We start from the raw sequence: 26,652 nt of genomic DNA on the forward strand, positions 1-26,652 counted from the left end.
ATAATGATAATGATAATGATAATTTTATTTCTTACCCGCTCAAGACGGTTGACAACATTGCTAGAACACATAATAATTTAAAAACACTCCGTAAAATATACATATGGAAACATATTTCCATAAAATACACAAAACAAAAAGGAGCCCCGGTAGCGAAGTGTGTTAAAGCACTGAGCTGCTGAACTTGCAGACCGAAAGGTCCCAGGTTCAAATCCCGGGAGCGAAATGAGCGCCCGCTGTTAGCTCCAGCTTTTGCCAACCTAGTAGTTCGAAAACATGCCAATGTGAGTAGATCAATAGGTACCACTTCCGGCGGGAAGGTAACGGTGCTCCATGCAGTCATGCTGGCCACATGACCTTGGAGGTGTCTACGGACAACACTGGCTCTTTGGCTTAGAAATGGAGATGAGCACCAACCCCCAGAGTCAGACATGACTGGACTTAACGTCAGGGGAAACCTTTACCTTTACCTTACACAAAACAAAAATTAGACATAGAGTGGAAGTTTAAACAATATCATGAAAAGGGCGAGAAATCTGCCCCTCTCCATATGGTATGAATCAGGGGTCCCCAAACTAAGGCCCGGGGGCCGGATGCGGCCCATCGAAGCCATTTATCCAGCCCCACGGCACAAGGGCAGAAGGGGGTTGGGCTAAGTAACCCAAGGGGTCTCTTCTTCTCTTACAACCATTATTATTATTATTATTATTATTATTATTATTATTATTATTATTATTAATATTGAGGCTGGGTGGCCATCTATCAGCGATGCTTTGCTTGTGCTTTTGGTGCACAGAGGCAGAAGGTAGTTGGACTAAATGGCCCAAGGGGTCTCTTCCAATCCTATTATTATTATTATTATTATTATTATTATTATTATTGAGGCTGGGTGGCCATCTATCAGGGATGCTTTGCTTGTGCTTTTGGTGCACACAGGCAGAAGGGGGTTGAACTAAATGGCCCAAGGGGTCTCTTCCAATCCTATTATTATTATTATTATTATTATTATTATTATTATTATTATTATTATTGAGGCTGGGTGGCCATCTATCAGGGATGCTTTGCTTGTGCTTTTGGTGCACACAGGCAGAAGGGGGTTGGACTAAATGGCCCAAGGGGTCTCTTCCAAACCTCTTTCTTCTTCTTCTTCTTCTTCTTCTTCTTCTTCTTCTTCTTCTTCTTCTTCACATTGACGCTGGGTGATCATCTGTCAGGGGTGCTTTGCTTGTGCTTTCGATGCACAAAGCAGAAGGGGATTGGTGACTCTGGGGGTTGGTGCTCATCTCAATTTCTAAGCCAATGGCCCAAAGGGTGTCTTCCAACCCTCTTTTTTATTGTTATTATTATTTATTTATATATTTATTTATTATTGCTCAGTGGCCAACTATAGTCTGGCCCTCCAACGGTCCGAAGGATCGTGAACTGGCCCCCTGTTTAAAAAGTTTGGGGACCCCTGGTATGAATAAAGAAATCCACTGGACTTAACTGGCACTTGTATCTTTATTTCTCCATTGGAAGAAGTGAGGCACCATGGAATTAACATAGTTTGGCTCCACTTTCACTGCCACGGCTCAATGCTATAGAATCCTGGGAGTTATAGTTCGGTGAGGCATCTAAACTATTTGGCAGAGAAGGTTTAAAGACCTTATAAAACTACAATTCCCAGGGTTTCATAGCATTGAGCCATGGCAATGAAATTGGAGTCAAACTGCATTAATTCCAAAGTGCAGCTGCCCTTTGGTGAGATATATGCATCCCTCTGAAGTACACCACTACAATATACACTACAATATACTCTTAGGCCCTTTCTGTATTGCCATATAAAATGCAGGTTATCTGCTTTGAACTGGATTATATGGCAGTGTAGACTCAGATAACCCAGTTCAAGGCAGATAATGTGGATTATCTGCGTTGATAATCTGAATTATATGGTTATGTAGAAGAACCCATACCCTGCCATATAAGATCCAGACTATCTGCTTTGAACTGGATTATATGGCTGTGTAGATGCATATAATCCGGTTCAGTGCATATGACCTGGATTATCTGCCTTCATAAGCTCAATTATATGGTTATGTAGAAGAACCCATACCCTGCCATATAAAATCCAGACTATCTGCTCTGAACTGGATTATATGGCTGTGTGGATGCATGTAATCCGGTTCAGTGCATATGACCTGGATTATCTGCCTTCATAATCTCAATTATATGGTTATGTAGAAGAACCCATACCCTGCCATATAAAATCCAGACTATCTGCTCTGAACTGGATTATATGGCTGTGTGGATGCATATAATCTGGTTCAAAGCAGAAAATGTGGATTATCTGCCTTGATAATCTGTCTTCTATGGCTGTGAAGAAGGGGCCTTAGGAAACTATAAATCCTAGGAGTAGGCCCACATGTCCCAGCTTCTGGAACATGGCCAGGCAGCTGAAAAACCTGCAGCAACCCAGCCTCAGGCCCCTCCATTTCCCCCTCAGTTGCCAAGTTGGCCCAGGCCTGCCCTGGAGACATGCCTGGCGAAATGCTGGGAACAGGGACGGGTTCCTACCTGCCCCGTCTTCATGGCTGAGAGGGTCCCCAAGGAGGTGCATGGCAGGGGCACAGGCCTGCTCGACCTGCCAGAGCTCCTTCCAGCCACGGAGGGCTGCCGGGCGTTGCGGGAGGAATCCAGGAAGGGTGCAGGTGGAGCAGCAGGCCCAGAGGCCTGGCCTCAGGTCTTGTTCAGGGGCAAGAGGGCTGCAAGGGCGAGAGGGCCGAGTGCGAGAGGGGCATGAGTGGGCCGAGTGCAAGAGGGGTGTGAGTGGGCCGAGTGCGAGAGAGGCGCGAGTGGGCCGAGTGAGAGAGAGGTGCGAGTGGGCCGAGTGCGAGAGAGGCGTGAGTGGGCCGAGTGCGAGAGGGGCGTGAGTGGGCCGAGTGCGAGAGAGGCGTGAGTGGGCCGAGTGCAAGAGGGGCATGAGTGGGCCGAGTGCAAGAGGGGTGTGAGTGGGCCGAGTGCGAGAGAGGCGCGAGTGGGCCGAGTGAGAGAGAGGTGCGAGTGGGCCGAGTGCGAGAGAGGCGTGAGTGGGCCGAGTGCGAGAGGGGCGTGAGTGGGCCGAGTGCGAGAGAGGCGTGAGTGGGCCGAGTGCGAGAGGGGCATGAGTGGGCCGAGTGCAAGAGGGGTGTGAGTGGGCCGAGTGCGAGAGAGGCGCGAGTGGGCCGAGTGAGAGAGAGGTGCGAGTGGGCCGAGTGCGAGAGGGGCGCGAGTGGGCCGAGCGAGAGAGATGCGTGAGTGGGCCGAGTGCGAGAGAGGCGTGAGTGGGCCGAGTGAGAGAGAGGTGCGAGTGGGCCGAGTGCGAGAGAGGCGTGAGTGGGCCGAGTGCGAGAGGGGCGTGAGTGGGCCGAGTGCGAGAGAGGCGTGAGTGGGCCGAGTGCGAGAGGGGCGTGAGTGGGCCGAGTGCAAGAGGGGTGTGAGTGGGCCGAGTGCGAGAGAGGCGCGAGTGGGCCGAGTGAGAGAGAGGTGCGAGTGGGCCGAGTGCGAGAGAGGCGTGAGTGGGCCGAGTGCGAGAGGGGCGTGAGTGGGCCGAGTGCGAGAGAGGCGTGAGTGGGCCGAGTGCGAGAGGGGCATGAGTGGGCCGAGTGCAAGAGGGGTGTGAGTGGGCCGAGTGCGAGAGAGGCGCGAGTGGGCCGAGTGAGACAGATGCGTGAGTGGGCCGAGTGCGAGAGGGGCGCGAGTGGGCCGAGTGAGAGAGATGCGTGAGTGGGCCGAGTGCGAGAGAGGCGTGAGTGGGCCGAGTGAGAGAGAGGTGCGAGTGGGCCGAGTGAGAGAGAGGCGTGAGTGGGCCGAGTGCGAGAGAGGCGTGAGTGGGCCGAGTGCGAGAGGGACATGAGTGGGCCGAGTGCGAGAGGGGTGTGAGTGGGCCGAGTGCGAGAGAGGCGCGAGTGGGCCGAGTGAGAGAGAGGTGCGAGTGGGCCGAGTGCGAGAGAGGCGTGAGTGGGCCGAGTGCGAGAGGGGCGCGAGTGGGCCGAGTGAGAGAGATGCGTGAGTGGGCCGAGTGCGAGAGAGGCGTGAGTGGGCCGAGTGCGAGAGGGGCGCGATTGAGCCGAGTGCGAGAGGGCCGCGAGTGGGCCGAGTGCGAGAGATGCGCGAGTGGGCCGAGGAGTGCGAGAGGGAGCCTCAATAGCGCCCCCCTTGACGTGCGCCCGAAGCGGCCGCTTAATCGGCCTCCATTGTTGGACCGGCCCTGTGAGTGTGTCTATACACCTTCAAGCTACCTGTCAACTTTTGCAGCCCCACACTGAATACCAATTTCTTTCTCAGCAAATTCAAGGTGATAGATTTGCATGTTATCTAAAGGAGCAATTCGGTTAACTCTTTCACAAAGATATTGCTCTGACACAGAATAAAAAACTAGCTGGCAATGAGGGGCGCCCTTCTTTGTACCTGACTTCTGAGATCACTCCCTCTGGTCATTTGTCTAGCATCCCTTCTGCTTGCTAACAAGTTTAAGACACTATTATTAAAATAAGTTTTTAATAGAATGTAATAATCTTTCATTTTCATCTCTGTTTTAAGTGTTCTCAAGCTATGTGAACACAGCTTTAACCTCTTGTGAGTTGTATTTTCCTCTTCCTCCTCTAGTTTGATATTTATTTTTATTTGACTTTCTATTTTGCATTGTTGCCTCTAATTATGTTGTAAGTCATCTTAGAAATTACAGCTGAGAAGCAAGGCATAAATAATTCAAATAAATAAAATGGGTACAGTTGCTTTGACCATGTGCAGACTAGAAAATTGTGACCTAGATAGCAAACTGGTATGATTTCCAAGCCTCTGGTTATTTAGTGCTGGAGATGTCAGTTCTAGTCACTAGTTCCAAACAAATGCTTATTTACATAAGAAAATGAAAATAAATTAGGAAGGCCTGTAGTAATTCCTTCTGGAGGAGATCAAGACTTGGATAAAAAAAAAGCATTAGATTTGGGGAAAGCACAGGGGAAGCTTTCCCCAAATTTGTTTGCATATGTACACTTAAAATGTGCTGGAAAAAGCTGCAGAGAAAGTATCTGTCACAGAGCACAACAAAGCACATTTCAGCTCTCCGTAGCCCAACAATGAAGTAAGTGGAGCCCATGATTCAAAAGTAAGAAAACAAATAAAAGGAAATAAAATGTATGCGAGGGAGGGGGAAGAAATCATACAGTTTTAAGGCAACTGCTCTTGTAGAATTCCACAACTATTTTAATATGGGGTCTAGTAAAGTAAAGGGTTTCCCCGATGTTAAGTCCAGTCATGTCCAACTCTGGGGGTTGGTGCTCATCTCCATTTCTAAGACAAAGAGCCGGCGTTATCCGTAGACACCTCCAAGCTCATGTGGCCGAAGTATAATGTGAGTCATTTCAATGGACTGGATACACATATCTGAAAAAAGTCCATGATTCTGGAATAAAAATATTTCTATCCCCCCACGCCCAAGAAACTGAAGTAACCTCCATCATGCACTAGCAAACTATCAATTTTATTCAGGAGTTCTCCATTGATTTTCCATCACATTGTAGAGAGTTGTTCCTGCCCACTATCCCTTCCCTGTTTTCTTTGTGAAAGGAAACACCTCCCCTCCTGGACTATGATTTTTGTTCCTGGGTTATAAAATGTCATTTCCTAATTGGGTCTATCATAAACACAATAGAAAAGTTTATTAAACTGCAAAAACCTTGTCTTTTCAGGAGGGACATCCTGCTATAGCACATTTTGCTCTAGTTTCTCTACAAAATCTGACATATTACTTTAAGTAAATTGAGTAACTGTGCAATAATTAATTAAGTGAATTAAGATTTTTGTTGTTGTGTGCCTTCAAATCTTTTCAGACTTAGGGTGACCCTAAGTCTAAAGTTTAGGGCAGGGGCCAAGTAAATGACCTTGGAGGGCCGCATCCAGCCCCTGGGCCTTAATTTGGGAACCCTTGCCCTACAGATTTCTGTATCATCCCTTGAAAAAAGCCAGACATGTGTAGATATCAATTTACACTTTTAGCAATATGTCTGGATAAATGTTTTGATTAACACTGGAGCATAGGTCATAAAGGACAAATTTAACTTCTAGGTATACCTTGTAGTAAAACACTTCAGAGAAGTGAACTACAATAAATAAGCATTTTCTTTGGAAAGACCTCATAACCTCTGAGAATGCCTGCCACAGATGCAGGTGAAACGTCAGGAGAGAATGCTTCTGGAACATGGTCATACCACCTGGAAAACTCACCGCAACTCTTTAGAAAGTTTGGTAGAACATAGCTGAAGTAGCCGAGATGCAAAAATATGGCAAATACAGTAGAGTCTCACTTATCCAAGCTAAACGGGCCGGCAGAAGCTTGGATAAGCAAATAACTTGGATAATAAGGAGGGATTAAGGAAAAGCCTATTAAACATCAAATTAGGTTATGATTTTATAAATTAAGCACCAAAACATCATGTTATACAACAAATTTGACAGAAAAAGTAGTTCAATATGCAGTAATGTTATGTTGTAATTACTGTATTTACGAATTTAGCACCAAAATATCACGATATATTGAAAACATTGACTACAAAAATGGCTTGGATTATCCAGAGGCTTGGATAAGCGAGGCTTGGATTAGTGAGACTCTACTGTAAGTTGATCCACTTCAACAATGAAAGAGAACTCACAAAACTGAGCTCTATTGCAAATAAAATTACCAGATTTTCATCCTATTGAATAATGTCTAGTTTTACAGCCAGGATAGGAAACCTCTAGCCTGTGAGCTGGATGAAGCTATCTGCTCTCAAACTTCAGGGAAGCAAGTTTGACTCGGGGATGTATAACATGATCAATTCTGTATAAGTGAGGAGTTACCCCTTTCCACATGTTGTGTCATCTCAATAAAAGTATTGGCACTTTCCCCACAAGCAACACTTAAGATTTAATGCCCAAGTGCTGCATGGTGGCAGAGAAGAGACAAAGTGAGACAGGGAATGCAAGAGAAAGCAGAAATGGGGGACAAGATAGAGAAAGAGTAAAAGGTAGTACAGTAGAGTCTCACTTATCCAACATTCGCTTATCCAACATTCTGGATTATCCCACGCAGTCGGCCTTTTAGTAGTCAATGTTTTTGTAATCAGTCTTTTCAATACATTGGTGCTGAATTCACAAGTACAGTAATTACTACATAACATTGCTGTGTATTGAACTGCTTTTTCTGTCAAATTTGTTGTAAAACATGTTTTGGTGCTTAATTTGTAAAATAATAATGTTTAATAGGCTTTTCCTTAATCCCTCCTTATTATCCAACATTCTGCCAGCCCATTTATGTTGGATAAGTGAGACTCTACTGTATGTCCCATATTTACTCAAAGCTAATGTCCATCTTTTTTGGCTAAATTACCTCTCCATTGTTGTTGAAGGCTTTCATGGCCGGAATTACTGGGTTGCTGTGATTTTTTTCGGGGTGTATACCTATTTCCAGTAGCATTCTCTCCTGATGTTTTGCCAGCATCTTCAGAGGTCTGTTGGAGGTGAGGCAAGTGGAGTGTATATATATATTTGTGGAATGTCCAGAGTGGAAGAAAGAACCCTTGTATGTTTGAAGCTTGAATATTAGCAAGCTTGAATAGCACTGAGTAACCTTGCAGCTACAAAGTCAACCAGTGAGGGAATTTGCATAGAGGTAGCCTGGCTGTTGTGCCTGGAGTCATCCTTTGTTTGGGAGGTGATAACAGGCTTGCTGTCTGGCATTCCCCTGTTTCTGAGTTGTCTTCTTTATTTGCTGTCTCTTGATTCTGGTGTTTTTTAATGCTGGTAACCAGGTTTTGTTCATTTTAATGATTTCCTTATTTCTGTTGAAATTGTCCACAATTGTCCACCACTCTTGAAGATAGTCTGGAAGCAACCTCCCTTACAGAATGCAGCTGCCAGATTGTTAACAAATGGGATCGGATCACAACTTGCCTTTGAGCTACTGGGTCCAGCCCAAAGTTTTGGTACTTGTATACACAGATCTAGATAAATTGGGCAAAAAGCACTTAAAATACTATCTCTCATGGTACTGGCCAATCTATCATTTAAGATCAACTGGAAAGACCCTGTTTATGATGCTATTAGTAGTCATGGGTCACAATTTGGTGACTCAAGATAAGGTCTTCTCAAAGCTAACACTGACCATGGAGTGGCCTCCCACATTCCTGAGGTTTAAGTGGAAAAAAATTATTTGTTCATATGGCTTGCTCTTATTCTGCTCACTTTTGTCACAATCCACTGGCACCACTGGCATGCAACCCCTTGAAATTTTTGCATCAAGAAATCTAGTCCTTCAACTAAAAGCATGCCTTAAAGTACAAGCTGCTAAACATTAGTCATGAGATGCATCTGCTGTACTAGAAGCAACAAATAGTTTACCAAATTAAAAATGATATGGACTTTTAGATGGATGAATACAATGACATACTGAAATAAGCTCTATCGGAATTGTTCTTGCATATGGATGATTTCAAAACTAAGATGCATAACCTAAGTTTCTCTATCTTAATCACAGAATCAATGTTAAGGCTATGTAAAGAAGTAAAAAGGAGAATAAGAAAAACAGAAATGTATTCTAAATCATTACTGTTCAGTTCAGAAACTCAGACACACTTACAGGATATATGTGTTGTGATATAGATAGATAGATATCTCCTCCTTACCTTTGAGTATGAACATCTACCCAAATAAAAGCATCTCATACCCATTCAGAATAATAGTACAAACAAATGTTCAGTGCCAACAGCTTAGCTGAACCTGCTGCTTCATTTATGCTTCACTTAATACACCTTTCTTAGCAAACAAGTTTCCAGAGGCTTCTGTAGCAACAGGGTAGATTATCCATTCTCAAAGATAGGGAAAAGCCAATTGGTTTTGAATCTCAGTAGCTGAACATCAAATCTCTCCCTAGTGGAAGAAGGTCTTAAAGAATTCACGAACTCTTCTCTTATTCAAGATCTGTTACAAGCTCAATCCACTATCTAGACTAGACACTGGTACCATCATCCTTTTTCTGCACTCATCAGTCCAGGGAAAAGGGATGGATTATACCTGTGTTGCCACCTCTCCTAGTCATCCATGGAACTCTATCTGAGTTCCCAGCTATTGCAGGCACCTCTGCTGATGTCACAGCACTTCCCTGTTTTTGGCTGTTTGTGTGGATGCCCCATTCTGACAGCAGATGCACCCATAATGGTCAGGACCTCAGCCAGAGCTATGACTAGGGGCAGTGGCAACATGGAGTAGATGACATCACACTGGAACAGACATGCTTCTGGTTTGTCTACACAAATACAGAACTGTATTTTTGTAATTTTCATTTTCATAATAGCTCATCATATTTAATTTGTCTGGTTTTCACTCTTCCCATTTAACTTTACCTGAAGAAACAAAGACTAAATTTTTATTCTGCTTAATTGTTTGCAAACTGCAGCTCACTTCATCCAATTTGCATGTTTCTCTTCCTGCAATGTGCAGATGACAAATAATAAAACATACTTATCCTGGTTGTGAAATCTATTTTCTGCCAATAGAGGTAATAAATTAGAAGAAACGCCATCTATATGGTGATAAAGATTTGCCATGCATTACTAAGTTTAAAAATTCTTATGCAAGAAATAGCTGACATGAATCTGGGCTGAAGGACATGAATCCTGTAACTAACTGACATAAATAGAAGTGGGCACAATAAATATGGCCACAAAGGAAAGCATATTCTATTATGGATGCAATCATGTAATCCCTAATAAGCTATTATGAAAATGACAGGGCTGCTTCCAAAGGAATAGTATTGAATAACAAATGGTTTTTAATAGTTCACTTCACATCAAGCAGGGAAAATGACATCTGAAAGGAAACTATCAGTCCTTGTGTGTCCTCCTTGCCATACAAAGATAGCATTCCCCAATGTTAACTAAGTTAAAGCCTTTGTTTTTAGAATATCAGTGCTGCAAAAAGGAATATAGAATAGGTGGGATGATGGCAGCTGTTTCTTATACAAAGGACCAAATGTCTCAATGAATGAATAAATGAATGTCTTTTGTTTTACAGGCTTGAAACAGGATGGCTGGTTTCATTATAGGAAAGTTTCCCAAGAGTATAGCTGTGGTCTGCAATGTACAGGATTGGATTTTGTGCTCTTATTCTCTTGCATCAGTGCTGATTCTGTGGCTAAAGTTGCTACAGCTTTCTGCAGTGATGCATGGAGGGAGGCTGACAGTAAAGGAATGCATAAAGAGGACATCTCCTTCAAGATACAGAAGACAATCCAACCTGTTTCCTATGGCAGCTCAGACAATGGATATATGTACAATGCTCCTAAGAAAAGAGTGGCTTTCAGGAGGCTTTACTTAACAGAGCTTTATGTGATTTCTACAGAGAATCCATTTTTACAGCTATTTGTCCCCACAAACAGGTGTGTAAACCCATTGCCTGTTGGTGGAAACAGCAGGTAAGAGCAATGTGGCTGAGTCCTGTAAAATTTGGCCCAAGAGGGTGAAACACCTGTATATACTGGAGTCATGTTACTCATATTTCTTGTCATTTTAAAGTTACAGCAAATCTTAATTTTATTTACTGTTATCTTCCTCCACTTTTACTTGTCTGTTCAAAAAGGATAAAGTAAGTTGCTCTTTTTGCAAGATGAAAAGTGACTGGATCAAACCAATATTTCTAGAGTCATTAAGCAAAGTTGTTTTAAGTATGAAAACTGCTTTTCTTTTGAACAGAATTGTTTCCCTCTCCTTGGAAGGTTTTTTTTCTGAAAAAAATCAGCTGGAAACAAATCCCTTCAAATGTTTGGAGAAAGGGCACCACTTAAATTAAAATTATGACAATAATAATATCAAAAGCAGAAAAAAGGGGCAGCTCAGTACATAAAATGTTTTTTAGAGCTCAACTACATACTCAGAAATACCTTATGAAACAGAATGTTCTCACTTGAAACTTCAGGATATTTGTCTAAGAGGAGTATATACAGGCAGTACCCAAGTTAAAACATCTGACTTACAAACTACTCATAGTTGCAAATAGGGGTGATACAACAAGAATGAGAGAAAGGGAAAGGAAATTCACTTCTGAAAGAGTTATTAAGGAGAAAATGTGTCTCAGCTGTAGCTTTATCACCAAGCAATTTTTTCAAAATCCAATTATTACAAGGACAGAAAGTGGGGTAAAATCTTCCAAACAGGGGGATAGACAGCAAAACACACACCACAGGAGTGTTAAGCCTTTCCTATACTTTCCAAACAAATTAAACTTTACAACAAACCTACAGATCCTATCTTATCTGTAAGTTGGGGGCTGCCTATAACTGCAAATCCCTATTGTAATAAGTCAGGACATCAGGAAACACAGTTGTATACTAACACTTTATGATTTTTTTCTGCATCTAAAAGTTGCATCTCATCCCCAAGGGCAACCAGTTGAAATATGAGATTCTTCACTTGAAGAGATACAATTGAGGAAGGTGGTGTGATATGATGCACCTGAAAGCAGTTTAGCTTCACACTGGAGTATCGGTAGAGGAAAGCTATTTTTGTGTTTGCTTTAAACATGCTTGAAAACATTCCACACATAATGCATAAACAAATGCTTTGAAAAAAATCGTATCTAAAATATCCCACTTGGGATATTGTGCCAAATGTAATAAAAGACTGGTTAGCATTACAATGGGATAGCCACACTGCTTCTTCCCTTCAAAGACACAAAAAACCATCGACCATGGTATCCTTCTGGGTCGGCTCTCTGGGATGGGCCTTGGGGGTACTGCACTGCAGTGGCTCCAGTCCTTCCTGGAGGGCCGTTCCCAGTTGGTGAAGCTGGGGGACACCTGCTCGGACCCCTGGCCTTTGACCTGTGGGGTCCCGCAAGGTTTTATTCTGTCCCCCATGCTTTTTAACATCTACATGAAACCGCTGGGAGAGGTCATCCGGAGTTTTGGAGTACAGTGCCATCTCTACGCGGATGACACCCAACTCTACTACTCTTTTCCACCAAATTCCAAGGAAGCCCCTTGGATTCTGGACCAGTGCCTGGCCGCTGTATTGGCCTGGATGAGGGCGAACAAGCTGAGACTTAATCCCGACAAGACAGAGCTCCTCCAAGTCAGTCGTTCGTCTGATCGGGGTATTGGGTGGCAACCTGTGCTTGACGGGGTCGCACTCCCCCTGAAAGCGCAGGTCTGCAGTTTGGGGGTCCTCCTGGATTCGGGGCTGACTCTTGAGGCTCAGGTGTCGGCCGTGGCCGGGAGGGCCTTTGCACAATTAAAACTTGTGTGCCAGCTGCGACCATACCTCGAGAAGTCTGATCTGACCAGGGTGGTCCATGCCTTAGTTCCCTCTAGACTGGATTATTGCAATGCGCTCTACGTGGGGCTGCCTTTGAAGACGGCCCAGAAACTACAATTAGTCCAACGTTCAGCAGCCAGGCTTCTAACCGGAGCAACTTACAGGGCGCGTTCAACGCCTCTGTTTAAGGAGCTCCACTGGCTGCCGTTTATTTTCCCGGCCCAATTCAAGGTGCAGGTTATCACCTACAAAGCCCTAAACAGTTTGGGACCCACCTACCTTAGAGACCGCATCTCCCTCTACGAACCTGCACGTTCTCTCCGCTCGTCGGGGGAGGCCCTCCTCTCGCTTCCACCACCTTCGCAGTCGCGGCTGGTGGGGACGAGAGAGAGGGCCTTCTCCGTCGTGGCCCCCCGGCTTTGGAACTCCCTCCCTAGGGAGATCAGGCAGGCCCCTACCCTCCTCTCCTTCCGGAAGAGCCTTAAGACCTGGCTCTTCCAAAAAGCCTTTGAGGGCTAATTATTATAGGGTCGATTTTCCTGCTCATGTGATATTAGGTTGCCTGGCCACGATTATTTGACACCTTATTGATTTTAAATCGTGTAACTCCCTCTACCACGTTGAAGTTTTTCCTCCGGGCCCAGCTTCATGTTTTTAGCCCTGTTTTTAACCATGTTACACCATGCGCTGACTTTTATAACTGTTCATTGATGTTATGTTTTTATTGATATGACATTGTTTTATTGCTGATCTTGTTTTATTGTTTTATTGCTGTTATTGTATTGTTGTCCGGCATGGCCCCATGTAAGCCGCTCCAAGTCCCTCCGGGGAGATGGGGCGGGATATAAAAATAAAGTTATTATTATTATTATATTATAAAAATAACAGAAATGGGACATGCCATGCTGAAAAATTATAATAGAAAAGCCATGTGTAGTGAACCTTACCTATTAGGCCTGGAATGAAGCCTTGGTAACAGTGACTGAGGCAGCCTCCATTTTGTAGAGGAATGCCAGGCAGCCACCTTGAGTGTGGTTAGAAAGAGGGAGGAGCTTAGAGAGAAACTCCTAGGATTGGCCAGCCAGAGCAGAGGGGAGGAGCCAAGTCTTAGAGTGCAGGAAAAAAAAGAGCTCCAGGCAGTTCTGTTTTGGGGTTTGAAGAGAAGAGTTGAGGTTTGGAGGGTGTGTGAGAGAGAACTGAAAGCTGTGAAAACTGACAGGCTAGGTCAGGCAGTTTGGACCTTTTGAGAGGAAGATAACTCAAGGGATTGACTCTCACTACTGGGCTGGTTAATAGAACAACTCTAGGTTAGAATTAATTAACCCAGGGGAACTAGTGACTATTCTTAGCAAATAGAGCAAGGGTTTTTGTGACCAATAGATAGATTGGTTGGTTGGAACTGTTTGAAACTAAGTGAAGTAATCTGAAACATACAACTAAGTTAAGCTGAAGAATGTTGGTAACCAATTACGCTTATGAACTTCTCTGAAGTAATCACTTGCCTGTTTTAAGAAAATAAATTTTTATTCTATTTTCAACTTTCAAAAGCCTCCACAGTGTATATTTTCCATCAAGAAGCCTTTATAAAAGTTCCAGCAATACAACAATAAAATACCACAGAAAAGCCTCATAGTGAACATCAGTTTGGGAGCCAGGGGCAGAAACAGTGTGGGCAGGGAATGGGAGAAGCTTGCCTCAGACACATTTAACAACAAAAATCCTAAAGACATTTTAGGTTGGTGGCAGCTACCATTTTAAAAGAAAATCTAAAATCAAACGGTATACCCTCGCCTCTCACATACATGTGTGTGTGTGTGAGAGAGAGAGTAGAGTGGGGTTGTGATACGTTATATTTTGGTGTCGTAGTCTCTCCGCTCGGTCATTCCTTTATACCATGGAAAGAAGAACGGAGCATGTAAAAATGATGTCTTTGTTTGCATAATAAACTGTACTAGTGTTATACAGCTGATAAAACAGTCACATAAACACTAAAAAGTAGGCTGGGCACTTTCTTGACAGTGGTGTTCATATTGCCTCCCCCCAAGCCCTCACTCTTCCCTGTTGCTCTTCCCACTATAATGAACAAAAATCATGACGATTATGCTAGGAAATGAGTTATATTGAAAGAAAACAATATTTTCCAGCATTTGAATAGGCATAAGAGGAGGTATGAGGTTTAGAGGCCATGTGTTGCCCATCAAGGTATAGAGGTAATGATTGTTTCACACCTCAAGTCTTTTGTCCAATTGGATGGAATATTTTAAGGGCAATGACAAACTGGTGTGTATTCAGATGAATCACAAAAATGAATATCGGTTTGAATTACCATCCTATCAGAACGTATGGAAAAGTCTTGGCATATTTGGCTGAGAAGGGGGACTACAATGGCTGCCTTCAAATAAATGAATAGTGTCATACAGAAGACAGTCAAGACTTGTCCTCTGTTGCTCCAAAGGGCAGAACAAGATCCAAAGGACAAAAATTGCAAGGATGCAGACTCCTGTCAGCCTCCAGAAGTGCTAGATGATGTAATTTTCATTTTGTGCCCAGCGATATACAACCCAACACTTCTCGGTTGTCCTCTGCTGATCACTACATGGCTGCGTTCAGGGGGATGGGGAAATAACATGAACAAGATGGGGTTTCAGGGAGACAGACAAGAGATCGGCTATACTTGTCTTGGTAAAACATATTTTACATCCCTTTGGATCCCAGAACAAGATCCAAAGGACAAAAATTACAAGAGTGTTCATTCCCAACTACGCACTGGGATGATCTTCATAATGGTAAAAGCTGTTCCAATAGAGGAGCAGATTGTAATAGGAGATTATGGGTTCTACCCCTTTGTGAATTCATTCAGGCAAAGTTAGATAGCCATTTGTCAGAGATATAGTAATTGTTTCCTAAACTGAAAGACTCCCAAGGTCCCATGCAAAATTATGTTTATTTGGGCATCTACACAGCTCAGAGCAACATAATGTCTTTTGGATTTTTAACTGGCTGTTCTCATAATTATATGTGGTTGCACAATTGCAATAAGGAACCATTGCAGTTTTGAACTCAAACACCCAGGTTTGGGTGCTTTCAGGGAAACTGAATAGCACTGTAAAAGGGTGCACATTTTCAAATTAAACATAGGCTTTAATGGCATCTCTCAATGATTTAAACATTTGTACTTGCTGATACAAGAATAATTGCCATTTAAATTCATACTTACAAACTGGGGAAAATTTAATTAAAATTCCTGTAAAACGATACAGAAGAACTGTATCTACTACACCTTGAGAGCCTATAAAGTGCTGTTCCCTTCCCTCTGTTTATATATTCTTGCTGGACAAGCAGGTGAAATAGCTCATACTGTGGTGTTTACATTTCATTGTTTTGTTATTCTCTAAGGAATTCCTTATTTATTTAAACCAGATTAAAGCTCAAGCTTAAATTTATTCTATTATTAAAATCAGAAGTGCTGTTTCAGCTGCTTACCAGTTGCAGTGAGCAAGAAATTTATTGTCAGACTATCTCATTAGAATACGAATCATTTTGGTCTTCAGTAAAACTCCCACAATATTCAGAACATATATTCATTCCTATCAGTTCTGACTGGTATAAGAAATGAAAACAAGTGGCCACAGCATAACACTAAAGGATATATCAATCTCTGCTAAGGTTTTCTGCTGTGGAAATTTAAAAACAGAATCTAAAAATGATAGTAAAGAAATGGTCAGAAGTATTCAAATTTTCCCTATTTGTTTGTCTACCAACAAGCTAGCTGCTTTTAGTTAGAAGCAAGTGAATTAAGCATAGAAATTTCTCTTAGACTATTGACTATCATTTCCTGTTCCGTCAAAGTCAATGACAATCAACAACATAACAACATGATAGCATAGAGATTTCTCAGTCATTGAGCAGTGGAGCTTCAACCCTAGAGTCCATAGACTGAACAACTATTTACTCAAAATAAGAGAGGACAATCCAAAAGGATGCTCCTGAATTTAGAAGGGTGGAACTCATGTCTCTTCGACACTAAACAATTATATCCCATCTTAACTGACATGGCTCCATCCAACAGAATCTCAGTATCTATAGTTTGGTTACAGGCTACAGCTTTTGAGTACATAATATATTCACATCACAAACTAGAAATCCCAAGATTCCATAAGACAGAATCTGCAATGTGAAAAAGTTATTAAACATGATAGTTTTTGTTTAACAACTGGAAAACTTTAGATGATGCATGAGACATTTTTCAGAACTGCTCCTATTTTTCCCCATTACTTCCCTTTTGCCTGTATATTATATATCTTATGCTCAGTTGTCATATGGTTAGTTTTGTCACCACATTTTCATGAACATCTAGAGTTTGCTTTGTGTGGCCCTGCATGCAACGAATGTTCAAAAATTTGTATCAACTGGCCCATTTCCATCATCATCACCATTATTATAATTTTTATTACTGGCACCATTATGTGTTCAAGTGATGCTCCTGCACCTTCCCTCACAGCTCAACACAGCAAGCATAAAATCCACAGTTGAAACCACAAATTACATATATCTAAAACCACAAATCATCCAGCCACAAAATATCAAAGATAATGTATCTGCCAAAATTTAGTAAGATTCTTGTTTCCTGCATTCTTCCTCTCTGTGTGTATTTCTTTTTAACATCAGGCAATTTGATTTGTGATAAGCAGGCTAGGAATGGGGCTTTCAAAAACTCATGCAACTCCAGTTCCCCTAAGTTCAAAATAGAGAAGTGGGGGAACTAAAGTCATGGATGGTGTTTTTCAGTTCCATTCCCATAAAGTTTAAAGTGTGGTAATACAATATAAACATAAACACCAAGTTACAATCAATGTAATTAAAATAAATGTCCCACTCTCCGCATAACTGCAATCAGTTTAGGTTTCTAAAAGCTTTTTGAAGTGTAAAACACAATAGCACTAGCTTTCTTTATCTACTGTTATCGTTCAGCTAGCATTACGTCTCTTTGAAGGTTCAAAAATTTGAACTATGAAGTAACCATATAATCCACCCATATCATGTGTCTACCTATGCATCCAGTTCAGTTGTGTTAGTATAGCCCTCCAAGGGTGTATTTTCACTGCAGAATTAATGCAGTTTTCTCCCATTTTACTTAGTTTGGAGTCGTGTAGCACCCAACTCCTGAAGATGCATTCTGGGTTCCATTTCTGAGCCCCATCAGGAGTGCCCTTACATCATGTGATGGCCTGCATAGGACTTCATTTCTAAAGTGCATGGAAACAGAGCCCAGGCTACATGGAATAAGGTCCTAGATCCATTGCATGGAAAATTAGCCCTTGAAATGTTGTTGGATCCAACACCCTTTGAGGATGCTGCTGTGGGTTGAAGGAGTTCCGTGACATCCTGAGGAACATTCCTCCCTGTGCTACAAACAATGTGACTCCATTTTGTGAAATTTTCTTCAGTTCTTTATCTACAAAAAACAAACCTTGTATCATATTTTTATTGTATTCCATAGGGAAGGTTGTTAACCCTTCCCCATGCTATTCAATATGAGCCTCCGGTGGTGCAGCGGGTTAAACCGCTGAGCTGCTGAACTTGCTGACTGAAGGTCGGCGGTTCAAATCCGGGGACTGGGGTGAGCTCCCGCTGTTAGCCCCAGCTTTTGCCATCCTAGCCATTCAAAACATACAAATGTAAGTAGATCAATAGGCACCACTCCGGCGAGAAGGTGATAGTCCATGCAGTCATGCCAGCCGCATGACCTTGGAGGCACCTACAGACAACACCAGATCTTTGGCTAAAAATGGAAATGAGGCACCACCACCCAGAGTTGGACTTGACTTAATTACAAGAGGAAATCTTTACTGTTACCTTTTATTTTCTTCTATCAAGTGTTGTTACCCAAAGAAGAAAGTAGGGGAAGAGGGAAGAATGCAAGTCCTGCTATTATTATGGAAGGTTTTGGGTGATTTTCAAAGGTGTGAGGAACTGAAAGGGTCTGTGTGTTTTTAATGTGACAAATAAGGTAGCCATCCTGGACAGATTAAAGGGGAAGATGAAGATCACAGTACAAGCACATTACTGGCATCCCATCTTTTTAAAACACAGGTGTTTATACCACATATTTGAGGGAGGAGCAACTATTCTCAGATTACCAATTGCAGTGAATTAGAGCAGAGCTACAGCAGCTGCCAGGGAGAAGACACAGAGTTACTATCAATGTCTAAGGCTCTAAGTCTATTGAGTCATTGGCTTCCATGGCATCCACTTCTACCTAGTTTTAGGATGCACATGACTTACTTGTAGTAATTGTCATGTAGCAGCAATAGCAGCTGAATCGTTAGGAGTAGATAAAAAATAACGTGCATATTTCACGTCACTGTGATATGGAAGCAATTTACATTTTATACTTCGCATTTTAAAATGTTTCGTATCCTAATTCTGAGCTGTGCATTTGCGATGTCACCTTAATTTTAAACCATAAACAAACAAGACTCATTGTTTGCTAGACTCCTGTCATAACTGATTAGCCGTAAAGCTGACACAGGAGACCCATAAAACGATTTCATTTAACTTGATTGGAAGAAATACAGAAGAGTGCCAACACTCCTCCCGAATACTTTTGTTCCTCCTTCCTTCTTTCAGATGTCACCTCAAAAGCGTTTTAGGTAGCTTATAACTGGATTTGTTTTAGCTGCTTAAGTGGAAAATCTGAAGGAAAATATGCCCTGAATTTTAATCATACATTGTATTACATCTGTGGATTTTTACATGTCATTTCTGAAGTGGCAGGGTTTTACTTTGGCTACTATGTTACAAACTCATTATTCAACAGAAACTAATTTGAGTCTTTTAGAAAAACAATCTCTTGTGCAACCTTAACCGAACAAACGGAAGACGAAAATCAGTTCCAATTGGTTTGGTTTTTTGTTAATTAAAACTATAGGAATAAGAATACCAAAGTGCTGTGTCATGTACACTGATAATGCTACATAAATAAATAATGATTGTAATGATTACTATGATGATCATGATCTAAATCTATAATCTAGAATACCATTAATTTATAAACTGTTCTATGCTGGGTGCCAAGTACAGTAGAGTCTCACCTATCCAACACTCGCTTATCCAACGTTCTGGATTATCCAACGCATTTTTGTAGTCAATGTTTTCAATATATCGTGATATTTTGGTGCTAAATTCATAAATACAGTAATTACAACATAACATTACTACTTATTGAACTACTTTTTCTGTCAAATTTGTTGTATAACATGATGTTTTGGTGCTCAATGTGTAAAATCATAACCTAATTTGATGTTTAATAGGCTTTTCCTTAATCCCTCCTTATTATCCAAGATATTCGCTTATCCAAGCTTCTGCCGGCCCGTTTAGCTTGGATAAGTGAGACTCTACTGTAACATTACTGCGCATTGAACTACTTTTTCTGTCAAATTTGTTGTCTAACATGATGTTTTGGTGCTTAATTAATAAAATCATAACCTAATTTGATGTTTAATAGGCTTTTCCTTAATCTCTCCTTATTATCCAACATATTCACTTATCCAACGTTCTGCCGGCCCGTTTACATTGGATAAGCGAGACTCTACTGTAGATGTTTTTATGTCCAAAGGCAGCAAAACTATTGTCCAGTTTGAGCACTATCTGGGAGAACACACACACACAAATAATAATATAGATTTGCTTGGCTACCTCTCTGTATAAAGCTCCTTTCTGTATGGTTTCAGTGATTTCAACCACACGACCACATGAATTCCCTGAAAAAGACACAATGATTGCACATGTGAAATTTCCCAATTTGCTCAGGAAGCAATTGGTGCAAATTCAGTTGGCCCTCCATATCCATATATTCTACATTCATGGATTCAACCATTCATGGCTTGGAATTTTTTAAAAATAAATAAAGACAACCTTGTTTTTGCCATTTTGTATAAGAGAGACCATTTTAGTATGCCATTGTATATAATGGGACCTGAACATCCATGGATTTAGTCTCTATGGGGTGTCCAGGAACCAAACCCAAGTGGATATCAAGGGCTCACTGTAATTATTACTGCAGAGGGCAGACCCTTTTTTTTAGTTGGATGACAACTAGAGTTGCCAAGTTTTCAACCACTCTTGCCCCTGTAGCTTTAACAGCAGCATTATGTGCAAACATTAGACTAGACTGTCAGGTGCACAACATAAAGCCTCAGCCTGCATACCAAACTGCAGTTAAATTATTCCCCAGCAAGTGTGTTTAGAGTTGCATTTTGAGAGGGCAAGTGATAATAAAGAAGGTTCATAATTGGCAGGTGCATAAATCAAGCAGGAGATTGAAGTCTGGAAACATCAAGGCAAAAATGTCATTCCCTTGCTGAGGATAATGTGCTTCTGTTTAGTAATAAAGATTTTCCATTTTCTTTCTTTTATTTGATATTTAGGGAGAATAGACAAAGAGCATATATGTGTAACATGTTTGCTAATCTTGAAAGCAAAGAGGATGATAAATAGTTAAGAACCATGGAAATAAGTGACTAAGGAGAAAATTCAGTAGAGTTCAAGCCAGATGTTGAATTATTTAAAGTTTTTTTCTGGTGTATTTTGAAGGGAAATGCAATTTTGTTATCTTCATCCAGATGATTGAGTTTGCTTGGACTGAAGAGTATATAAATGGAAAACATCACCTCTTTCACATAACTACCTTACAAGAGTTTCCTTCATAAGTTATATACTGGACTTTCTACATTACTCGATTATGTATGCTTATTTGTACATCCATATCCATGAAATATATATATCTGAAGTAGGGACCACTGATTTTTTTTTTTTTTGAAACTAAGAGACTGATGCAATAACAGTCCAAAAACAATGAAGCTGGACTGTTGTCTCGAAATGCATTTCAAAACAGAAATATAACCTACTAACACCAGAGGGAGATGTAAGCAAACTGGCTTGGAATCAGAATTAACAATATTTGCAACTGCCTTCTTAAGCCAACACCACATTCAGACCTAAAATGCATCTTCATTTTGCTACAAACACTGGAAATTTTTCGTAGAGATTTTAAAGGGTCTATCTGGTTTTCTTTTCCTTTCTAACACAACATCAATTAGTTATTTTGATCATTTCATATTTTTCATATGTCTAAAAGGGAAGGCAGATAATTGAATTTGAAGAAGCTCTCACATTTTGCTAAATTGATTAGCTAAGCTTGAGCAATATAGAATGAACTCTACCTCAGAAATCCAAAGTGGTTTTATGTTGTTTATCTCACGGAGAAAGAAAATAAGAGAGTAACAATAATTTGAAAAAAAATGGGTTCACTGAACTCTGTTAGGAAAATAAGCTGAACAGAAAATACAAATTAAATAAACAAGCATGAGAACTGTTTACAAAGCAGCATTATCTCCTGGTGCAGAAAAACATCAAAGGAGAAAAGACATCCAAAGGCAATTGTTCAACTGTATACAATCCTCCACTCTCCCCACCCAGATAAAGCAAACATCCATTCCCGATTCTTATTCTTATTCACAGAAATGGACTCACAGTCTCTGGTATGCAGAGATAAATTTGATTTTGTAAGAGTTTTTTTTAAACTAAACTAGCAACTTTGTGACAATATGTCTATCTATCCACTTCTGTATTTTTCCCAAACATCTAAATTATTCAAATCTATCTTGCTTTTAGTTTTTGTTTAGTACAAAATTATGGTAAAAGAACAAAAATCACACAAGTTGTCCATTACTGGATTTCATTTCATTTAACCTTGTAAAAACTAATTAAAGTGTTTATACATGATTACTTTTGTCGTTTGCCAAAAATGAACAGCACATTTAAGCAGATTTCTATACTCAAAGTTAAACACTGATTTTCTTAAACAGATCAGAAAGCTCCATACTGAGGCTTTTTGTACTTCCTCTATTCCAAAATGAAACTCAGGAAAGCAAGAAATGCCCAGATTTCATTAGATAAATCTTCCCAACCAAAGAACTGTCATAATATCCAAAGGAATGTATGCAATTGTGCATTACATTTTGATCAGTTATATATTGCAATTTCAGTATATCACAGCCTAAATCAGGCAGTTAACACACATAACTCTATGCACAGTGCACAAATATAACAAGCACACAAAAATGGGTGAAACTGACATAGCTCACTTCTCAATGCATTACAATTTCATTCAGTGAAGACAGCATGAATGTAACAAAACATCCAATCATTGCTTATTTTGGAAGTTACCAGAAAATATAACATCTGGTATATAGTTTAGTAGAAACTAAATAACACCATACACATTTTATTTTCATGTTGCTAATTTATTAATCTACCTGACTCACAACATGTCCTCCATCTCGATGTCAGTAAAAGCATACATGTATTTTAGATACCACTGACCACAACAAAAATAAATTATGTATTTTTCACATTCTAGGTATTTTGATTTCTCCCATGAATTTCTATATGACCTTTGGATGTTTGCAGATTTCTGTATAGGCATTACTTGATGTAAGAATTTAAAAGCAACTTAACCACCAATGGAGATGAATGGTCATGTCATTAACATATTGAGACAAGACACTGAATGCTATTTCAGACCATACATAGCAGATTTTCTTTCTGAATTATCTTTTTTTTAAAAAAAACTTACAACTTATATGGCACAACAATAACAGCAATTGTGGAGGAAACACTCTTCAAGTTTTGCCTGCAGAATCTAATAAAATCTCTGAACACACAACACTGAGAAGTTCAGAAATCAAGTACTGAATACTTGAGGCAAGCATTTTGCTGAGCCTTGGAATAAATGTCAAGTTGCCTACTATGAAGAATATGAAAACAGACTGTTAAGAACCCCTATAAGATGTGCTCTTATTATAAGAAAGATATTCTTCGAAGGGGCCAGAAAAAAATACTCAATTCCACAAAGGCTTCCTGGTGAACTTGCACTTCACAAGGAATTAACCATCATCCTTTCCTTTTGCATTCTGTGCTACCTGCCCTGACACTTCAAGAACCCCTTAAGTATATAAAGTTATTTGTCTGTTTATGGAAAGTCATAGAATCATAGAGTTGGACAAGACCCCAGCCATGCCCAGCCAACCCAGCCCCCTGCCTTGCAGGGAAAGCACAATCAAAGCACCCCTGACAGATGGTCATGCAGCCTCTGTATAAAAGTCCCCATAGAAGGGACCACACTCTGAGACAGTGAGTTCCACTGCAGAACAGGTCTTAGGGCCCTTCCAGACAGGCCCTATATCCCAGGATATGATCCCAGTTTTTTTTGTTTATCCCAAATTATCTGGTAGTGAGGACTCATATAATCCAGTTTAAAGCAGAAAATCTGGGATCATATCCTGGGATACAGGGCCTGTCTGGAAGGGCCCTTACAGCCAGGAAGCTCTTCCTAACATTCAGGTGGAATCTCTTTTCCTGTAATTTGAACCCATTGCTCCAAGTCCATAGCCTCCAGGGCAGCAGGAAACAAGTCTGCTCCCTCTTCCTTATGACATTCTTTCAAATATTTAAATATGGCTCTCATAACCTCTTTTCTCCAAACTAAACATACACAGCTGCATTAGCTGCATTACCAACTGTTAGGAATTATGAGAGTTGACATTCAAAACACCTGGAGGGACAAAGTTTGCCCATACCTGTTCTATAGACAGGTGCTTCTCACTCCCAAACGCCTCTTTGGGTGCAAAGCGAATTTTCCCTCAGTAAGGCGAGCAGGAGCCCTCCAAAGTGTTATTGAAGGCTTTCATGGTTGGAATCACTGGGTTGCTGTGAGTTGTTTAGGCTGTATGGCCATGCTTCAGAAGCATTCTCTCCTGACATTTCACCCACTTCTATGGCAGTCATCCTCACAGGTTTGTTGGAAACTAAGCAAATGAGGTTTATATATCTGTGGAAGGTCCAGGGTGGGAGAAAGAACTCTTTTCTGTTGGAGGCAAGTGTGAATGTTCAGGTGGAATCTCCTTTTCTGTAAATGTCAAGTTGCCTACTATGAAGAATATGAAAACAGACTGTTAAGAACCCCTATAAGATGTTCTCTTATTATAAGAAAGCATAACACTCTCAGATATTCTTCAAAGGGGGCAGAAAAAAATACTCAATTCCACAAAGGCTGTGGCGCAGGCTGGAAAGCAAGCCAGCCGCAACAAATCACTCTGACCAAGAGGTCATGAGTTCGAGGCCAGCCCGTGCCTGCGTCTTGTCTCTGTTCTATGTTATGGCATTGAATGTTTGCCTTTATGTGTGCAATGTGATCCGCCCTGAGTCCCCTTTGGGGTGAGAAGAGCGGAATATAAATGCTGTAAATAAATAAATAAATAAATAAATCACCTTGATTAGCATTGAAAATCCTACCAGTATTTTAAAAAAAAAAAACACCTCTAAAATGGGACAGTAAATAAAAAACAACACTCTGAAAACAGGGGAATTCCAGACATGAAACAATCAGGGCCAGCGAACACCTTCCAACAAAGGATTCCCCCAGGCAGGAATCAGCCAGTCTTTGAAGCTGCCAGACTATTCAAGGTGATTAATTGCAACATTCACATTTGCCTCCAACAGACCCACCCTGGACCTTCCATAGATATATAAAAACCCCAATTAACTAGTTTCTAACAGACCTCACAACCTCTGAGGATGCCTGCCATAGATGTGGGCGAAACTTGGGGAGAAAATGTTTCTGGAGTATAGCCATACAGCCAGGAAAACTCACAGCAACCCAGAGTTTGATTTTGCTGGACCCTTTGAGTCAAAAAACCTCCTCAAAACCGTCGTGGTCATGCCTAAACTTCCCACCTTCCTGGAGGATGCTTGCCCACTGGGAAGAGCTCCTCCAGCCTCTTCCTCCTATAGCAGGCATGGGTAAATTTGGGCTCTCCAAGTGTTTTGGACTCCAACTCCCACCATTCCTCACAGCCTCAGGCCCCTTCCTTTCCCCCCTCAGCCGCTTAAGCGGCTGAGGGGGGAAAGGAAGGGGCCTGAGGCTGTGAGGAATGGTGGTAGTTGGAGTCCAAAACACCTGGAGAGCCCAAGTTAGCCCATTCTTGTTCTATAGACAGCTGCTTCCGACTCCTAAACGCCTCTCTGGGTGCAAAGTAAGGCGAACAAGGATCCCTCCCTTACCGAGAAACTTCGCCGAGAAGACCAGGAGGAACAGCCAGACCCCATGGAGAGGGGCTGGGAAGGGGCAGAGTTGGACAACATCCTCCCAAAAAAGAAAAGGCGGGGAAAAGTTGCCTCCCAACTGGAAGCAGCACCTGGGCGCCTCTTTTGTGCCTCCGAGAGGCCAGGCCTCTGGGAGCGTGGGCTGGGCAACCCCCTTCCTCGGCTTCCCCGCCTCCGGGAGGCAGAGCGCACCTGAGGGGAGGCGGAGGCGGCCTGCCTCTACCTTGGCGCCACTCTTGCCACCAAAGCCCCCCACATACACCTAGTGGCGCCCCTCGCGTGGGCCTCACCTCGCTCCTGCTCGGCTTGCAGGCAGACGGGGATGGTCTTCTTCCAGCCCGGCATGGCTCCTTCAGGGCTGCGGCGGGGAGCACATTGCAGTCCAAGGCGGCGGCAGAAGCAGCAGCAGCAGTAGTAGCGCCTCCTCCTCGTTTCCCTCCGCTTCTGGGGAAGAGGAGGAGGAGGAAGGGGCGGTGAGGGAGGGGGTCCTCAGGGCAGTCGAGGCTGGAGAGGCAAGGCGGAGGAGGCACGGTTCGCTCCACTGAGGAGGAAGAAAGGGAGAGGGAAGGGGCGCCCTGTGGTTCAGCTGAGGACGGAGAAGGCGAGGAGGGGGGCCTTGCTTGCCTCACTCCGCCGCCGCCAGCAGGTGGGACTTGAGGGCGCCGCGAGGGAGCTGGGACCCCCAAGACTCCCAGCCAAGCCAAGGAGGAGGAAAGAGAGGAGGCTTCTCCCATGCAGCCCCTGGCAAACCCAGCCCGACGGAGGAGCCCTCCCAGGCTCTCTTTCTCACACCCGCACTCTCGCTCTTTCTCTCTCACACAGAGCGTGTGTTTCACTCTCGCGTACACTCTGTTTCTTTCTCTCGCATACACAGAGCCACACTCAATTCAAGAATATAGTCCTAGTTCAACATAACTACCCACTCCAAGCAATGGGACCAAATTACAGGAAAGGATGTTCCACTTGAACATTAGGAAGAACTTCCTGGCTGTAAGGTCTGGAGAACAAGCCCTATGAGGAGCGGCTTAAAGAACTGGGCATGTTTAGCCTGCAGAAGAGAAGGCTAAAAGGAGACATGATAGCCATGTACAAATATGTGAGGGGAAGTCATAGGGAGGAGGGAGCAAGCTTGTTTTCTGCTGCCCTGGAGACTAGAACAATGGCTTCAAACTACAGGAAAGGA

General features: G+C 42.2%; 1 protein-coding gene across 2 annotated transcripts in view; it reads right to left on the reverse strand.

Annotated features, from left to right (window-relative positions):
- Positions 1-26,206, reverse strand: part of grip1 (glutamate receptor interacting protein 1) — a 444,940-nt gene extending 418,734 nt beyond the window's left edge. For both annotated transcript variants that reach the window (XM_062982584.1, XM_062982579.1), the window contains exon 1: positions 25,760-26,206. In XM_062982584.1, the coding sequence (XP_062838654.1) occupies positions 25,760-25,814 (55 nt within the window). In that variant the 5' untranslated portion in view covers positions 25,815-26,206. The remainder of the gene's footprint in view (positions 1-25,759) is intronic.
- Positions 26,207-26,652: the final 446 nt, after the last annotated feature.

The sequence above is a fragment of the Anolis carolinensis genome, chromosome 5 (assembly GCF_035594765.1).
Source record: "Anolis carolinensis isolate JA03-04 chromosome 5, rAnoCar3.1.pri, whole genome shotgun sequence".
NCBI classification, from domain to species: Eukaryota; Metazoa; Chordata; class Lepidosauria; order Squamata; family Dactyloidae; genus Anolis; species Anolis carolinensis.